This window comes from Rhinopithecus roxellana, chromosome 14 (genome assembly GCF_007565055.1).
Source record: "Rhinopithecus roxellana isolate Shanxi Qingling chromosome 14, ASM756505v1, whole genome shotgun sequence".
Taxonomy (NCBI): domain Eukaryota; kingdom Metazoa; phylum Chordata; class Mammalia; order Primates; family Cercopithecidae; genus Rhinopithecus; species Rhinopithecus roxellana.
This window is the reverse complement of record NC_044562.1, coordinates 65,529,799-65,548,066: the sequence shown is the minus strand read 5'-3', so window position 1 is coordinate 65,548,066 and position 18,268 is coordinate 65,529,799. Positions and strand designations below refer to the sequence as shown.

Genomic DNA, 18,268 nt, shown 5'->3' with positions numbered 1-18,268 from the left:
CCTGGATGACAGAGCGAGACTCTGTCTCAAAAAAAAAAAAAACCAAACCAAACCAAAACAAAACAAAACAAAAAAACGTAAATGCACACATTAGCCTAGGCTGACACAGGCTCAGGATGGTCAATGACATTATCTCCCACCTCCACATCTCGTCCCACTGGAAGGTCCTCAGGGGCAATAACATGGAGCTGTCATCTCCTATGATAACAGTGCCTTCTTCTGGTTACCTCCTGAAGGACCTGCCTGAGGCTATTTTATAGTTAACATTTTCTTTTTTTTTTTTCTGGAGATGGAGTGTTGTTCTGTTGCCAGGCTGGAGTGCAGTGGCATGATCTCGGCTCACTACAACCTCTGCCTCCCAGGTTCAAGCCATTCTACTGCCTCAGCCTCCCGAGTAGCTGGATTACAGGCGCCCACCACGGTGCCTGGCTAATTTTTTGTATTTTAGTAGAGATGTGGTTTCACCATGTTGTCCAGGATGGTCTCGATCTCCTGACCTTGTGATCCGCCCGCCTCGGCCTCCCAAACTGCAGGGATTATAGGCATGAGCCATCAAGCCCAGCCTCTACATTTTCTTATAAGTAGGAATACACTGTAATTATAAATAACATAGTAAACACGGAAATGAGGGACAGTTGCTTATCATTATTATCAAATATCATGGACCGAACAGAACTGTACTGTTGTGCTTTTACACAACTGGCAGTGCTGTGGGTTGGTTTGCACCAGCATCCCCACAAGCTTGTGAGTAATGTGTTGTGCTGTGACGTGATGACAGCTACAGCATCACTAGGTGATGGGGATTTTCCAGCTCCATTATACTTTTGTAGGACCTCTGTCCCATATGCAGTCCATTATTGTGATACATGACTATTTGTGGAGCCCCACGGGTAATTCTCAGGGGCAGCCAATGCAGAGAACTGCAATGTTAAGAAGTAAATGTTTAGGCTGGGCGTGTGGCTCATGCCTGTAATCCCAACACTTTGGGAACTGAGGCAGATAAATCATTTGAGGTCAGGAGTTCAAGACCAGCCTGGCCAATATGGTGAAACCCCATCTCTACTGAAAATACAAAAATTAGCTGGGCGTGGTGGCACAATCCTGTGATCCCAGCTACTCAGAAGGCGGAGTCAGGAGAGTTGTTTGAATCCGGCAGACAGAGGTTGCAGTGAGCTGAAATAACCCCACTGCACTCCAGCCTGGGCAACAGAGTGAGACCCTGTCAAAAAAAAAAAAAAGTAACTGTTTGGCAGAATTGATAAAAACTAAAAATGCACCTATTCTATATTTCAGTAATTCCACTTTGGTGTGTGCTCAAGAGAAATTAGTATATTTGTTCACTAAAACTAGGTATAAGAATGTTTGGCCAGGCGTAGTAGCTCATGCTTATAATCCCAGAGCTTTGGGAGGCCAAGGCAGGTGAATCACCTGAGGTCAGGAGTTCGAGACCAGTCTGGCCAACATGGCGGAAACCATCTCTACTAAAGTACAAAAATTAGCTGGGCGTGCTGGTGTGTGCCTATAATCCCAGCTACTCAGGAGGCTGAGACACGATAATCACTGGAACCCGGGAGGCGGAGATTGTAGTGAGCCAAGACCATGCCACTGCACTCCAACCTCAGCAACAGAGCGAGACTCCATGTCAAAAAAAAAAAAAAAAAAAAAAAAAAAAAAAAAAAAAAAGAGTGTTTATGGCAGCTTTGTTTATAATCTTCAACCCTATGTCCATTAACAATAGAGTAGATAAATGTGATACTTATAGACAATGGAACTTTTATAAGCAACAAAGTGGCTGAAGGAGTCCAACATGAAAGAGTATTTACCGAGCGAGTCCATTTATGTACTTTCATATAAATTAATCAGTGGAGATGTTAGTCGCACTAAAGCTCACCTTTAGGAGACTGTGGTATTGACAAGGAGGGCATACGAGGTAACCTTTAGGATGATGAGGATTTTCTATATCTTGCTCTGGGTAGTGGGTAAGTGGGTATAAGCAAACATAAAAATTCATGGGACTGTATGTACACTTATGGTTAGTACACTTTATGTAAGTTGTACCTAAAGTTTTTTCAAAAAGCGAATGGTTCAGAAGTAGAGATAATGAAAATAAAACCTTTTTTTTTTTTTTTTTTTGAGACAGAGTTTTGCTCTTATTGCCCAGGTTGGAGTGCAGTAGCAACAATCTCAGCTCACCGCAACCTCCGCCTTCTGGGTTCAAGTGATTATCCTCCCCCAGCCTCCTGAGTAGCTGGGATTACAGGCATGTGCCACCACGACCAGCTAATTTTGTATTTTTAGTAGAGACAGGGTTTTACCATGTTAGTCAGGCTGGTCTCGAACTCCCGACCTCAGGTGATCCACCTGCCTTGGCCTCCCAAAGTGCTGGGGTTACAGGTGTGAGCCACCGTGCCTGGCCTGAAAATAGAACATTCTTGAAAGAAAATTGGTAAAAGGAAGAAAAGAGAAAAGTAATTGAAGGAGACGAGAGAGGTAGGCGCTTTCAGGATGAGTTCCTTTATGTTTGTAGACAGAGAAGAAAGAGCTAGAACGTGAGGGGATAAGGATATTGATAAAAGAGGGTTGTTATTGCCAGTTTACCTTGTCTATCCCACCCAGTGGACATCTTGCTCATCATTGCAGCCTGAGGCCCTGGAGAGGGCTTGTCACATAGTATTAATAGATACTGTTTGAGTGACTGGACAAGTAGGTAGATGGGTGTGTGAATGGGTCAATGGATGAGTGGATGGGTGCGATGGATGGATGGATGGATGGATGGATGGATGGATGGATGGATAGATGGATGTGTGGGTGGGTGGATGGATGGATGGATAGGTGGATGGATGGATAGGTGGATGGATAGATAGGTGGATGGATGGATGGATGGATGGATGGATGGATGGATGGATGGATGGATGTGTGGGTGGGTGGATGGATGGATGGATAGGTGGATGGATGGATAGGTGGATGGATAGATAGGTGGGTGGGTGGATGGATGGATGGATGGGGGGATGTGTGGGTGGGTGGATGGATGGATGGATAGGTGGATGAATGGATGGATGGATGGATGGATGGATGGATGGTGGATGGATGGTGTGTGGGGTGGGTGGTGGATGGATGGTGGTGGATGGATGGTGGTGGCTGCTGCTGGATGGCTGGCTGGATGGATGGATGGATGGATGGATGGATGGATGGTGTGTGGGTGGTGGATGGATGGATGGTGATGGATGGATGGATGGATGGATGGATGGATGGATGGATGGATGGATGGATAAGTGAATGGGTAGGTGGGTGAGCAGAGGGATGGATGGATGGATGGATGGATGGATGGATGGATGGATGGATAAGTGAATGGGTAGGTGGGTGAGCAGAGGGATGGATGGATGGATGGATGGATGGATGGATGGATGGATGAACAGATGGGATGGATGGATGAATAGGCAAATGGGTAGGTGGGTGGGTAGGTGGAAGGATGGATGGATGGATGGATGGATGGATGGATGGATGGATGGGTAAATGGATGGATAAATGGATGGATAAATGGATGGAAAGGTAGATGGGTGGGTGGGTGGATGGATGGATGGATGGATGGATGGATGGATGGATGGGATAGGTCAGTGGATGGATGGATGGGTGGGTGGATGGATGAATGGATGAATAGGTAGATGGGTGTATGGATAAATGGACAGGTTGTTGGAATGGATGGGTGGATGGGTGGATGGATGAATGAATAGATGGGTAGGTGGGTGGATGGATGGGTAAATGAGTAAAGATGGGTAGATAAGATGAAGAGGTGGATAGGTGGATGAGTAGGGAAGTGGGGGTGGAAGCTGGAGTGTGTTATTAAAGTAAATGGCTGCAGAAAGTGAGTAGAGACTGAGTTGAAAATACAGGCCAGGCACGGTGGCTCAAGCCTGTAATCCCAGCACTTTGGGAGGCCGAGATGGGTGGATCACGAGGTCAGGAGATCGAGACCATCCTGGCTAACAAGGTGAAACCCCATCTCTACTAAAAAATACAAAAAACTAGCTGGGTGAGGTGGCAGGCGCCTGTAGTCCCAGCTACTCGGGAGGCTGAGGCAGGAGAATGGCGTAAACCCGGGAGGCGGAGCTTGCAGTGAGCTGAGATCACACCACTGCACTCCAGCCTGGGCGACAGAGCAAGACTCCGTCTCAAAAAAAAAAGGAAAGAAAATACAGGTCAGGGTTCCTCTGAATCAGAAAGAAAGTAAGAGAAGGTGAAGATACAAGGGATACTGAAGTAGTCAGGAGGATAGGTGAGGGAACACAGGAGGTGAGTTATCTTATTCTAAAGAAGAAGGCCAGGAAATCTGAAAGTGTGGAGCGTGGCAGTGGAGTCTGGACTTGAGCCATGTAAAAATGGTTTAAAGCCACCTACGGGGAAATTCTATAAAAAGCCAACAGCCGATTAATTTGAGGATTACAGAGGCCACCAGTTAGTCTTTTCTTCTACTGATTAAAACATAATAGGCATTTTACAAAGCCTGTGACTTTGATTTGCAGATGAAGTACAACTTGCCTTCCTGGTGCGACCGAGTCCTCTGGAAGTCTTATCCCCTGGTGCACGTGGTGTGTCAGTCCTATGGTGAGTCCAAACACTGGGGAAAGCAGACCAGGATCAGAGAGGGCAGTTTAGGGCAGTTGCTGGGAGGTGCAACTGCCCTAAAATCTAAGGGCTTCAATCTGTTGATGTGTTAAAGGGAGGAATTCACTGTAACCCTAATCAGGCAACCTGGAAATGTTGATGCATCCCCGCCTGTCTTGGGCTGTCACCTAATCAATATCCCCTGCTTTGGGAGATGTGTGAGTTATGGAGCACTTTTTTTCTTTTTTAGATAGAGTCTCGCTCTATCACCCAGGCTGGAGTACAATGGCGTGATCTCATCTGACCACAACCTCCGCCTCCTGGGTTCAAGCAATTCTCGTGCCTCAGCCTCCCCCAAGCAGCTGGGATTACAGGCTCCCACCAGCACGCCTGGCTAATTTTTGTATTTTTAGTAGATACGGGTTTTGCCATGTTGGCCAGGCTGGTTGTGAACTCCTGACCTCAGGTGATCAGCTCGCCTCGACCTCCCAAAGTGCTGAGATTACAGGCGTGAGCCACTGCGGCCAACCTGGAGCACTTTTTTAAAAATTCAATTTTATTTCTTTTGAAAAGAACGTATTAAGTTTGAACCATATGAAAGTGTTTTTGTAGGTCAGAAATAGTCAGTTATTGGAAATTCATATGGCACAAGTGTATACATATATATATTTGGGGAGGTTTAACAATAAATTGAGTTAAATTGATTTTTAAAAGGCCTAATATGTAATATTAAAATAAATAATTATGGAATAAATTATGAAAACAATTAAGAAATAACTGTTAGCCAGGCACTGTGCCACGCACCTATAGTCTCAGCTACTCAAGAGGCTGAGGTGGGAGGATCGCTTGAGCCCAGTAGTTCAAAACCAGCGTGGGCAACATAGATCCTACCTCTGAAAAAAATGAAAGAAAGAAATGACTATTAACTCTTGACCCTCAAAGGTGCACTGAAGGAGTTCTTAATTGCCTGAATGCTTATTCTGAAAAGCTACTGATTAGTTCCCATTACTTACAAAGCGAGACCTTAGAAATCCACAGAACAGAGTTGCTTTGAACACTTCACTGACTGAGAATTGTGGTATTATTTTTATTTATTTATTGAGCTGGAGTCTCTCTCAGTCGCCCAGGCCAGAGTGCAGTGGCTAAATCTCGGCTCCCTGCAACCTCTGCCTCCTGGGTTCAAGTGATTCTCCTGCCTCAGACTCCCAAGTAGCTGGGATATCAGGCACGCAGCACCATGCCTGGCTAATTTTTGTATTTTTAGAAGAGATGGGGTTACACCATGTTGGTCAGGCTGGTCTCAAACTCCTGACTTCAAGTGATCCACCTGCCTCAGCCTCCCCAGGTGCTGGGATTACAGGAATGAGCCACTGCACCAGGCCCAGTGGTATTATTTTTAAAACACTGCAAATTCTCAGACAATGTCCCTAAAGGAGGGCCACCCCGGTCCTTGGAGTGAGGAGAGGGGTGGGGGAATCCTGCCGCTGCCCAGTGGCCACCTTCGTGGCTCCCACCTTCTCTGGGGACTGGCAAATTTGGTCTCACAAATTTAACTCTGGTCCTATACATTGAACTGACTTCCATTCCTGTGCATGTCTCCTCCTGCTGCCCAGAAGAGCCCAGAGCAGCTACCCTGAAATAGTTTAACACACACTCCCGGCATTCCTTGCTGAAGGAATGAGCTCTGTCTCCCAGAAGTGACGTCACTAGACGAACTTCACACAACACCTTTAGATGTGTGGGAAGGCAACCTGCCCTCACAGTGACGGCGGGGGCATTATTCCAGCTTCCAAAACTCAAAGTGACCGAGTCCTACCCTCTGCCTGCAGCCTCCTCACTTGTGCATTCCCTCCCCTGCACCCCTCGGACTCTCCGGCCTGTCACTCCTTCCCAGCCACACGCAGGGTCACCCCTGTCAATACTGTCCTTCCCACATCCTGCAGCTCCACGCGTCTTGCCAATTCTTATCTCAACCATCTGCCTGCTTCAGCCAGCCTCTGCCGAGTCAGGAGATAGTGGAGACTTGTAGAATTACCACTTACTGTTTTGCACCTAAACTTGGCATTCAAAACTGCTCGACAGTGGAGGCTTTAGAGAAAGAGGGAGATCAGTCCAGAAGTGGCAATGAGGAGCCGGAAGGACACCCTTTGTGCCTACCTCTGGGCCCAGAATATGAGGGCTGGAGAGGGAAACAAGCCTCACCAGAGAGGCAGCAGTGTCTTCCGGGGGAGGGCCGGGTTTGGGGGGTGACGGGAAGATTAAAGATACAGGGGATTTTGCTAATGATATTTCATTGAGTGCCAGAGGGCTCAGTGAAAGTGTTTAATGAGTTGGGGTGGAGGGGAGGCAAGAAGTTGGAAAAGAAAAGTGAGTGGATGTCCAGAGCTCAGGAAACGGGGGTGACCTGGGAGCCTTAGTCTTCTCATGGCAATTAATGTAGCCAGGCATATCAGCTGTCTACTGCTTATCAAACTTCTGACAAAGGAGGAGGAAGAGGGAGAACAGGTCACTTGCCTTCCAAGATGGCAGGACTTACTCCAAAGGTACAGTAGTTAAAAACAGTGTAACATTAACCAGGGATGGAAAAATTAAAGATAAGAACAAGAGAGACCCATGCATATATAGACCACAAACTGTCCTAAAACTCACTGACTTAAAGCAAACAATTATTTGCTTGCGAGTATCTGGGCTAGGCTGAATTTGGACTGCTCACCTCTGCTCTAGTTGGTGTCATCTGTGCACACTCAGGGAGGAGCCCATCAGATCTGGGGTGAGCTGGCTGTCAGCAGGCATAGGGGTGGTACTTATCATCCAGCAGGCCAGTGCAGGCTTCTTTGCTTCCCGGTCTCAGGGTTCCCAGCTGCAAGTCTCACTAATGGAAATTCTTCTTAAGGCTTTGTTGGCCTCAGGTTTACCAAGGTCCCATTGGCCAAAGAAAGTCACATGGCCAGGCCCAGACTCATGGTGGGAGGGGACCACAGAAAGTGTGGTTACTGGGAGGAAGACTGGTTTTTTGAGGGTCACCCATCTTACAGTCCACCTCCGAGCTTAAGTGCACACTATAGTGCCATTGCTATTATGTTCAGTACATATCTGAAATATTCTGAGAATGCTTAAAAAAAAATTTTGCTTGTCAACCCATTAAATTCTCCCTGGAACACCCCTCCTCCACTACCACTGCAAACCTGTACCCCAGTGCTCAGCCTGACTCCCCACCTCCATCCCTCCATCCTCTCCTGCCTCACATAGCACTGGACCTCACTGATTTCTTCCTGCTCATGTCCAGTTTTTTGTTTTTGTTTTGTTTTGTTTTTTTGAGACACTCTTGTTCTGTCATCCAGGCTGGAGAGCAGTGGCACCATCTTGGCTCACTGCAATGTCAGCCTCCCAGGTTCAAGTGATTCTCTGCCTCAGCCTCCCAAGCAGCTGGGATTACAGGTGTGCACCACCACGCCAGGCTAATTTTTGTATTTTTAATAGAGACAGTGTTTTGCCATGTTGGCCAGGCTGGTCTTGAACACCTGGCCTCAAGTGATCCACCCACCTCGGCCTCCCAAAGTGCTGGGATTACAGGTGTGAGCCACCACGCTCTGCCTCATGTCCAGATTTTAGGCTGATGCCCTCGCATCTTCCTCCCTCCTCTCTCAGAGAAAGGGTAGCCTCCTCTTTCCTGCCTAGCCTTTGCCCCGGACCCTTGACTCCATCTTTTCCTCCTCCACTACCAACCAGTGCCCCCACTCCCCTCCTTCTCTCCTGTCCCTTTCTCTGTTCTGTCTTATAGTTTCCATGTGTTTCTCTGGTGATCCTTACTTTTTTCTTTTCATGTTTATTAGCCATTTATATTTTTTGGTGAATTTTCTGTCCATATCCTTTGGTTGGTTGAGGGGTGGAATGTTTATCTTTTTCTTGCTGATTTGTAAACGCTTTCTAGAAAAGGATACCAAGTCTGTTTTATCACCTTCTTGGTCTCCTTTGCTGGCAGTTTTTCCTTTGCCTGCCCATTTATGGTTGACATGCCCTGGAATTCTGTCCTCGTCTCTTCTCATCCTTCATGTGAAAGCCCAAACACGCCAATGTCTTCCGCTTCCACTTAATCCCAAGACTCCACATCTAAAGACACATCTCCAGCCTTGAGTGACCACTTCCTGCCAGGCATCTCCAACAGGCTATCTTGAAAGAACTGTCTTTCCAGAACTGTCGTCTTTCTGTTGCCCCCTCCCAAAGTGCTCTGTTGCCTCCGTTCTCACCCCAGCGCCAAGCTCCTTAACAGAGTTTTCTACACTTGGCATCATCCACTCCTCCTGGTTCTACGAGGCATCGTGGGATGGAGAAGGTGTCCCACTGATGAGCTGAGTGGTCTTCAGTTCCCTTCCCACCCCATGTTTGGGGCTCCTCATCAATAAAATAAAGTGAGCCAGGCGCGGTGGCTGGCGTCTGTAATCCCAGCACTTGGGAGGCCGAGGCGGGTGGATCACCTGAGGTCAGGAGTTCAAGACCAGCCTGGCCAACATGTTGAAACCTCGTCTCTACAAAAATCACAAAGATTGGCTGGGCATGGTGGCACGCACCTGTAATCCCAGCTACTTGGGTGGCTGAGGCATGAGAATTGCTTGAGCCTGGGAGGTGGAGGTTGCAGTGAGCCGAGATCGTGCCACTGCACTCCAGCCTGGGCAACAGAGTGAGACTGTGTCTCAAAAATAAATAAATAAATAAATAAATAAATAAATAAATAAATAAATAAAATGATTAGACCAGAAAAATTTCCATGGTTCACACTTCCTAATCAATTCAAAAAGTCATAGGTCTTTAGGAAAAACGAGCACAGGCTTCTTTTATCCATGGAGGAGGCAGTGTCCACACTGTCTTCCACTGAACCCTTTAAGCATTTCTGTGGAAGGACAACGGGACAGCAGATGTAAAACCTTCGCACTTCTGAAGGGCTCCATAACTAAAGTTTCTGCTTTAGGGTTGCCATCCTTGGCCTGACCAGAAGGGCTTCTCCTTCCCTGCTTAAAAATGCTTTCCTTCCCCTGCAGGCAGTACCAGCGACATCATGACGAGTGACCACAGCCCTGTCTTTGCCACATTTGAGGCAGGGGTCACTTCCCAGTTTGTCTCCAAGAATGGTAAGCAAAGGACGGTGTCTGTTTCTCTGTTTTCCTCAATGACAAGGAGTGTTGGGAGCTTGTCTTTGGGTGACGGTGTCTGTTTCTCTGTTTTCCTCAATGACAAGGAGTGTTGGGAGCTTGTCTTCGGGTGACGGTGTCTGTTTCTCTGTTTTCCTCAATGACAAGGAGTGTTGGGAGCTTGTCTTCGGGTAACAGTCCGTGGTCTGCATTAGAGGAAGGCTCATTTTCCCAGTCAAGTCCACAGTATCAGTCAGTTTCTTCATGTCCCAGCCACAGCACAGTTTCAGTCCAGAGAATTTACTCACTCTACTTGGCAAATATGTCAGCCTTTTGAGCCTCAGTTTTAGTCTGAAAACATGGGTAAATCAGTGTTTACCAAGGTGTGACCTGAAGACACTGAAGACAATTCTTGGGGTGGGGTGGAAGGAGGGGGCAGGGGACATGAATAAACATTTATTAGTAATGCCTTTATTTTAACATGTTTTAAATTTATGTCTTCTGTTTAAGGCAAGCACCATTGTTTTTCCATTTAGTGTTGTGATATACCTTATTCAGCTACACTTAATTTTAAAAAGTTAGTCTATTTAGAGAAAATATTAAGTAAAGAGTAGTACAGGTGTGTGGTAGGCAGAGATGGTAAAAAATCGTTAAGATGGCATGCAGATGACTGAGTTTTGGGAAACACCACAGTAAATAATATTTAGATTTGCAGGTAATTTTTCAAATAATCCAGCCCAGCCCTGGTTGCCAGGCTCCCCTCGTCCCAGCTGGGCCAAGTGCTCTCTGTAATGTGTCCAGCCAGCCCTTGGCCTAAGTGACCAGGGAGCCATGTTGTCTCTGCCCAGTCACTGCCTCCACGGTCAGCCCAGTGGTCACCGGACTCCTTTAGGAAGACCGAACGTAGGGGACCCAAATACAAGGAAAGACCATCTTGCTCTGTGTCCTTCATGCCCTGGGGGACACACGTGAGGCCGGAGCACCGTCTTCCTGGGATGCTTCTCTCCATCCTATTGTATCTAATATCCACGGCCCCAGAAATGTGACCTCCCTTCTCCACCCAAGCCTTGACCCACCATCGTGTTTCCTTCCTGAGTCTGGCCACTGTGCCTTTCTAGAATCTTCCTAGTCCTTAGGCTGGACCTCTTCCCCGACTTCCACCCATCTCTCCTTTCTCTGAGCTCCTGCAGCCCTGAAGGGGTTGCCCTTGCCATCTCCTCCTCTATTCCGGGGTAGGGCATCCTCAGTGTCGGGCTGGGCTTCCCTCCACGGGGGCTCAGTACCCAACAGATGCTCAAAAACACTGATCACAGGAATTGAGCATTGACAGGGCATCTACCTAAGCAGAGCCTGGACTGGGCACTGTGGGGTTTGGAAAGAGAAAGGAAAGAAGGAAGGAAGGATGTGAGGGATGGAGGAAGGAAAGATTTGTTCATGGTCTCAGAACAAGTCTCTGTTCTGTGGCTCAAAATGTATATGAAAGGACAGAACACTTGTTTAAAAGCAGCTTAAGGATGCTTGCAAAAGCATCATCTAAATTAATACAGTTGCAGGCAAGTTAACTCTGTACAAATGAGCTTACGGAGCCCAGAGTAAGGAGCGGGGATAACTGGGCCTGAGGGAGAAAGAGGTGCTAGCCCTCATCATCTGAACTCAGCAACAGCATTGATTTGGGTATTGAGCAACCCAGCCATTCTACAAAGTCTTTTTGCCGGAACTAGCTGGGAGCCTGAAATAGTGGGGGTATTGCCTGAGGTCACACAGCTATAATGACAGAGCTGAAATGAGGTGCGGACTCCTGGGACTCTGCATCTTTCTGCCCCGCTCTCTGCCCTGGCCAGCTCACGATGCGTCAGAGAGGTTGAGGATGCTCGGGTGGGTGCTGGATTTCGCTATAGCTTTAGTTCTCCTCCCAGTAAACTCCCTCCTTCCTGGGACCCTGAGAAGGAGCTCAGTACGCGGCATGAGAACTAATTTGAAATGCTCCATCTCCAGGCACATTGTGGAACTGAGTCCCTGTTCTCCCCTGTTCCAGGTCCTGGGACTGTCGACAGCCAAGGACAGATCGAGTTTCTCAGGTGCTACGCCACATTGAAGACCAAGTCCCAGACCAAATTCTATCTGGAGTTCCACTCGAGCTGCTTGGAGAGTAAGTGGCTGCTGAGCTACCTTCTGGGCGGAGCTGGCCGGAGCCTTCTTATGAACGTCTTTCATACTTGGCACTTTGCCCCATTTTTCCTCTCCCTGGAAAAGACTCACGAAGTGGATCAGAGAAGTGGGGCTGCAGGTGGATGGCTCAAGGGGACACTCAGTTACTGCGAAGGGTCCCCCTGTGGCCTGTGCGGCCCTAGGGGCAGGGATGGCCATGAATGTACTGACCCCTCAGTCCCTTGTAGGTGGTAGGCGGGGTCCAATCCCTGCCCCTCAGGGTAGACTGTGACCCACTCAAGGTTCCCTGCAAGCTGGGGCTCTGACTCAGCCAGAGAGTGTTGGGCCCAGGTCCAGACCTCAGAAAGCCAGTGTGAGGGCCTGAGCAGTCGCTGCCTATTGTCGCCCTGGCCCCTCTTGCTCTTTGAAGATCATAGCATCTTTCTCAGGGGATCTGCAGCGTCCGAAAGCAAGCAGGAGACGGACAGGCTCCCCTGAGCCAGCGGCATTTAGCACAAACTGTGTTTAGGAAACACCCTTTCCAGGTGACATTTCTAGGCATGTTGTCTAAAGCTGTTTCATGGCCAGGGAAGAGCTGCGTGTATCCAGCCCTCTTCGCTGAGATGGTCTGCATAGTGGTCGGGGGAGGAATAGGGGACGTCAACTCCACAAAAGGGCATTTTGTGAGGGCCTGGCTGGGATGTTTCCAGAAATCAGGAAGAAGCGTGTGCTGCCAATTCTGCCCCTCTGGTCCCTACCTCCTTCTCCAACTCAGCTGGGCCCGGACCTGGTGCTAGAGCGGCCTTTGCCACTGAGTCCCCAAGCCCCAGTTCACCCAGCAGGGTCAAAGCGGTTCGAAAAATGATGAGGATTTTTGTGCGGGTGGTTTTAATAAACTATCAAGACACTTGCATACATTTCTATGGAAACAGCATATTAGGAAGCTTAAATTAGAATTTCAAAAGGCTGCTATCTTGAGTGGCGTGGGACGAGCTGTCAAGTTTCCTAATCTTTTTGCCTGTAATGTGATGATTTCTTTGTTGCCTGGTTTGTTGCAAAGAGGAACTGAAAAGGAGGGGGAATCTCTTTGATTTTCCTAAAAATAATTAGACCATGTTGGCAAATGACCAGTCCCTGCACGAAAACAGAATCCCCGGCAGGCCTGACTCCTAAATGATGCAGAGGCCCCGAGATTAAAAAATAAAAAATAGAAAAGGAGAGAGCACATCTTCCTCCGTCTGGGTGGGGTGACCCAGGGAGTCTTTTCTGTCTGGTTCTTGCTCTGTTTTCTGAAAACCAGCCTTCTTGTCCTCCAACAGGTTTTGTCAAGAGTCAGGAAGGAGAAAATGAAGAAGGAAGTGAGGGGGAGCTGGTGGTGAAGTTTGGTGAGACCCTTCCAAAGGTAATTCTAGAGCAAGGCATTCCCCAGAGGAAGATTTGCATTTGCTAGACCAGGAGTACCAGCCAGCGGCAGAGCTATGGCCAGGCCTGACCAGAGGGAGCAGAAATCTCATAGACCGAATGCAGAAAGAGGCCCCCTCTAGGAGCAAGCTCTCGCTTGAGGTGGTTCATGACACGCTTTGCAGCAGTCAGTATGTAGCCTCATTTTTCCTAAATGGTTTCAGTTCCCCTAAAGGATCACAGAAGGGATCTAGAGGTCAGCTCATCTAACCACATGATTTTGCAAAGAAGGAAAATCAGGTGCAGGGCCAAACACTGTTTGTTCATGGCCTCATGGCTGCGGTAACACACCTAGGATGCAACCCCAAGACCCCATACCCGCTTTGATGCTTGTTTTCCTATTCAGTGCTGGTTCATAGAATTGAGTACAGAGAGGCATAGAGAGGGGTCCGTTGGCTGCTAATCATACACTTGTGAACGCACGAAGTACTTGACATGTCTGTGACCCTGCAAGAGCAGAGGGTGGAACTGAAAACACTCAACCAAACCTTAGTGGGAACACAGTATTCTTTGCTATAGAAAAAATGGTTTTCTGGCCTGGTGTGGCTCACACATGTAATCCCAACACTTGGGAAGCCAAGGCAGGGGGATTGCTTGAGCCCAGAAGTTCAAGCAAGACCAGCCTGGGAAACAGAGTGACACCCCATCTCTACCAAAAAAAAAAAAAAAATTCATTTTTTTTCTTTTTTTTTTTGAGACAGAGTCTTGCTCTGTCGCCCAGGCTGGAGTGCAGTGGCACAATCTTGGCTCACTGCAACCTCAACCTCCCAGGTTCAAGCGATTCTCCTGCCTCATCCTCCTGAATAGCTTGGACTATAGGTGTGCACCACCACACCCAGCTAATGTTTGTATTTTTAGTAGAGATGGGGTTTCCCCATGTTGGCCATGCTGGTTTCAAACTCCTGACCTCAAGTGATCCACTGGTCTCAGCGTCCCAAAGTCCTGGGATTAGAGGTATGAGCCACCGCACCCAGCCTAAAACATTTTTTTTTTTTTAGCTAGCCAGACATGATGGTGCATGCCTGTAGTCCTAGCTGCTCTGGAGGCTGAGGCGGGAGGATAACCTGAGCCTAGTAGATCCAGGCTGCACTAAGCTATGATCATGCCAGTACACCCTAGCCTGGGTGATGCAGTGAGACCCTGTCTCTATTTTTTTTTTTTTTAATGCTTTTCTACTGAATCTGCTTTTGTAGTGCTAAATTGACAGTGGAGGTGTCGGGTGTCATCAAGTACAAGCTTATTAGGAGCTTAGTAGTTGTTCATGCTGGGTGGGAAGTGAGTTTCTTTTACACGCCGCGAGGGAGGGGTGGAATGGAGAGGAGTCCCAAGCCAGGCAGATCCATCACAGGAGGTGGGGCATCTTGGGGGCTCTCCTCGGAGGTTCCCTCGGAGGTGACACTGGAGGTGAAGTTTAAAGGACAGGTGGAGGGACCCATTCTCTCCTGAGACTGGGGTAGGACGTAGGCAGGTTTCAGGGGGCTGGACCCACACTGGCATTAACCTTTAATTGGAACCAACTCTCAGGCCGTGTAAAAAGGCCACATCATCTGAGGAGCAGAGGCTGACCTGAACTCCAGATTCCCCCCACTGCGGCACAATTCCAAATTACTCAGAGGCCGCGGCCAGCTCACATGGCTCTGACTGGGGTCTCCCACTGAGGCCCCAGAAGAGCTGTCAGAAGGCCCTGTTCTGGGGCTGTCTTCAGGCCCCTTAGTCATGGGGGCTCTGGGCTCCAAGGAGGCATTTCTGCCTCACCCGGCCCAAGCCCCTCCTCCTGCTCTTCCTCCCTGGCTGCTTCCAGGCAGGGCCTGAACAGTTGTTTCCTCCTTTGGTGAAGTTGGAAAAGAGAGCAGCACCCCATTCCCCAACACGTTCACCCCCCTGTCCAGCTCAGGGACCCCTAGGGCACACTGTCTTCCTCCACTCCCCACATCCTCACAGCCACCAAGTCCTGCTGTTCCTCTTGCCTCTGTCACCTCCCTCTGTCCCTCTGCCCCCTCCCAGGGTTCCACCCTTCCTGTCTCCTGCCTCTTGCTGAGGCATCCTGAACCCTGATGGATCTTTCTGGAATGCCTATCTGATCCTGGTGTCCCCCTCTTTATCCAGTCGACTCCCTGTTGCCCAGTGGGCTAAGCAGCCTCATCTGCTGTTCCCACAGGACTGCAGGAGCCTTCACTGTCTCCTGCTCCCTGAACCCCCGTCCCACCCCTATTGCCTGGCAGCCTCCTCTGTTCACCCTGTAAATCTCTGCCATGGCCCCATAGACAGTCCTCCTCCCTGCCACCCGCTGCCAGGCTGGTGGTGTCCCACAGAGACATTTGTTGTTCAGATGTCTGTCACTCCACTCCCACTGCATCCCAAGGAGAACCCGGTCTTCCTCCTACATCCGAGGCCCCCAGCTCTGGCCCTGGGTCTAACTTAGAGCCAGGCATCACCTCGTGCCAGGAGCCAAGTGATGATGGGTGCAACCGTGGAACCCTGGAATGCCCAGAGCTCCACTGCAATTTCCAATCATCTGTTCTGGAACTTTTTTTTTTTGAGACTGAGTCTCGCTCTGTTGCCCAGGCTGGAGTACAGTGGTGCCATCTTGGCTCACTGCAACCTCCACCTCCCGGGTTCAAGTGGTTCTCCTGCCTCGGCCTCCCAAGTAGCTGAGATTACAGGCACACACCACCACGCCTCACTAATTTTTGTATCTTTTAGTAGAGACAGGGTTTCACCATGTTGGCCAGGCTGGTCTTGAACTCCTGACCTCAAGTGATCTGCCCGCCTCGGCCTCCCAAAGTGCCGTGATTATAGGCATGAGCCACTGTGCTCGGCCTGGAACTTTCTGAATGGAGGTATATTGAGTCTGCCCTTTTGGCCAACATGGTGCCCAGAGCCCTGTACCAGAGCCTTTTTGGTGTCTGGAAAGGAAGGGAGGGAATCACTGGAACAAAGTATCACCTTTTTATTTGGCCCTTCTGTATGGGAGTCATCGTGAGGAACAGCCCCACATCTGAAAAAGTCATAAATCTGAAAAGTCATAACTTGTAGCGGATGAGGAGCTAGTGTGCGTGTGATGCTCCTCCCTGCGCTCGCCCAGACATAGCCCCTGGTGAGGTCCGAGGCTCCCCCAGCATTGTGCAAAGCCTGCTAGCAGCACTCCCCGCCACCGGCCAGGCCAGCAGGGCCTCTGGGGAAGCTGGCAGTCCCCGGTTCTGGAAACGTGCTCAAAGGTGGAATGTGGGAGTCTGTGTCTGTCATTCGCTGAGCCACACCCCTAACAATCTGTAGGACATTCCAGGCCTAGCTGGGGGCTCTGCCATGATGGACACAGAGGCTGTGTCCTCCCCAGATAGGGGCAAGCCAGATAGGGGCAGGGCTGGGATGCAGCCACAGTCCTGGAGGGGGCCAAGGAGAAGGTGTGTGCTCTGTGAGGGGAGCCTGGTGCAGGGTGGAGTGCAGGGGTCATTCCAGACCTGGTGCCTGGCCCCACTTCTCCGTCAGCCTGCCTCCTCCTCCATGACCCTGGCCTAGGGATGGGAAGGAACAGGGGCAATGGATGGGGCCCATTTGGGGTCAGGCCTTCTTGCTGGGACCTGGGAGCCAGCTCAGTTTAGGAGGCCTGGGGTGCAGTATGGAGGTAAGGGGGACAGGGAAGGAAGCTAACCCCCACCTTGCTGGACAGGGTGTATGTGAAAGCTATACCCCACCTGCTCCGTTGGGTATGGACAGCAGAGATTTGGATCTGATTACTAAGAACACCTTTCGTCATCCTCATCCACCTGTACACCCACCTGTCCCCTCACCTTCCCTTGCCCGTCAACTCCAGTCCTGTGCCCTTCTCTCTGCAGCTGAAGCCCATTATCTCTGACCCTGAGTACCTGCTAGACCAGCACATCCTCATCAGCATCAAGTCCTCTGACAGCGACGAATCCTATGGTAAGGGTCTGTGGACAGGTGCCACACCTGCCAGTGAGCTGGCGGCCTCTGACGTAGCATCACCTTCAGGGAGAGCCCACCTGGCACTTCCGGTCATAGGCTCCTGCCTCTCCTTTCCCCATCCCAGGGCTGCTAGTGGGACCATCATCACTAAGTCATCCTTCCCTCCCGACTAGGCTTCTGGGCAGGACAGCCAGCAGTGGCAACCCCTTCCATGTATTGAGCCTTCCCTATGTGTGAGATCTGTGCCAGGCACTTTCCAGTATTAGGTGATGCAATCTTGACAAGACCTTACTGTTCTCCGACAAGTAAACAGAGACTCAGAAAGATCAAGTGATTTGCCGAAGTCACATAGGCAGTGGTGGCTGTGCCCTCATTTGAACCCGGTCTGCCTGCCCTTCTCTGCTTCTCATGTGTCCTGAGTCAGCCTCCTCAGCTCACAGATCTGAAGCCGCAGACTCCCCTCTGCTGACCCAGTCTCTAAAACACCTGCTCAGGCACAAAGGGGCTGCTACTTCTGCCCCCGAGTGGCCACCCTCTGCCTGAAGACCCCCTCCCCCTCAGCCACAGCAATTTGGGCTGAGGTGTGGTTCAGGGTCCCCTGAGTGGCACTTGGGGTGCTGGAAACACCAGCCCAGGGCTCTCTGGTCTTCTGCTCGGCAATGCCCAGTGCCCAGACCAGGCAGGCTGTGGAGGCCTGTGGCCAGAGAGACAACAGGGGCTTTTGTACCATCTCTGCCTGTTTGTGGCTCCAGCACAAAGTCAGGCTCACCCTTGCTAGACCACATGTGTGGCTAGGCATGTGGTGAGACAGGCAGAGAGAACCTGGAGGGGACAGAGAGGCTGGAGGCAGGAGCCAGACCAAGCCTCTCCTTACAAGCCAAGCTAAGAGCAAATACCTTATCCTGAGGGCAGTAGGGAGCCATTGAAGATTCCAGCAAGGAAGTAACAGGATCAGATTCACATCTTGGAAATCTGCATCTGCAGTGATCAAGATGACAGATGAG

At 49.7% G+C, this 18,268-nt stretch overlaps 1 protein-coding gene across 1 annotated transcript in view; it reads left to right on the top strand.

Moving 5' to 3' along the window:
- INPP5D (inositol polyphosphate-5-phosphatase D) overlaps window positions 1-18,268 on the top strand; it is a 153,547-nt gene that overhangs the window by 118,233 nt on the left and 17,046 nt on the right. The window contains 5 exon segments of the mRNA XM_010353138.2: window positions 4,521-4,602; window positions 9,639-9,728; window positions 11,764-11,877; window positions 13,196-13,278; window positions 17,174-17,261. Coding sequence (XP_010351440.1) covers window positions 4,521-4,602; window positions 9,639-9,728; window positions 11,764-11,877; window positions 13,196-13,278; window positions 17,174-17,261 — 457 coding nt within the window.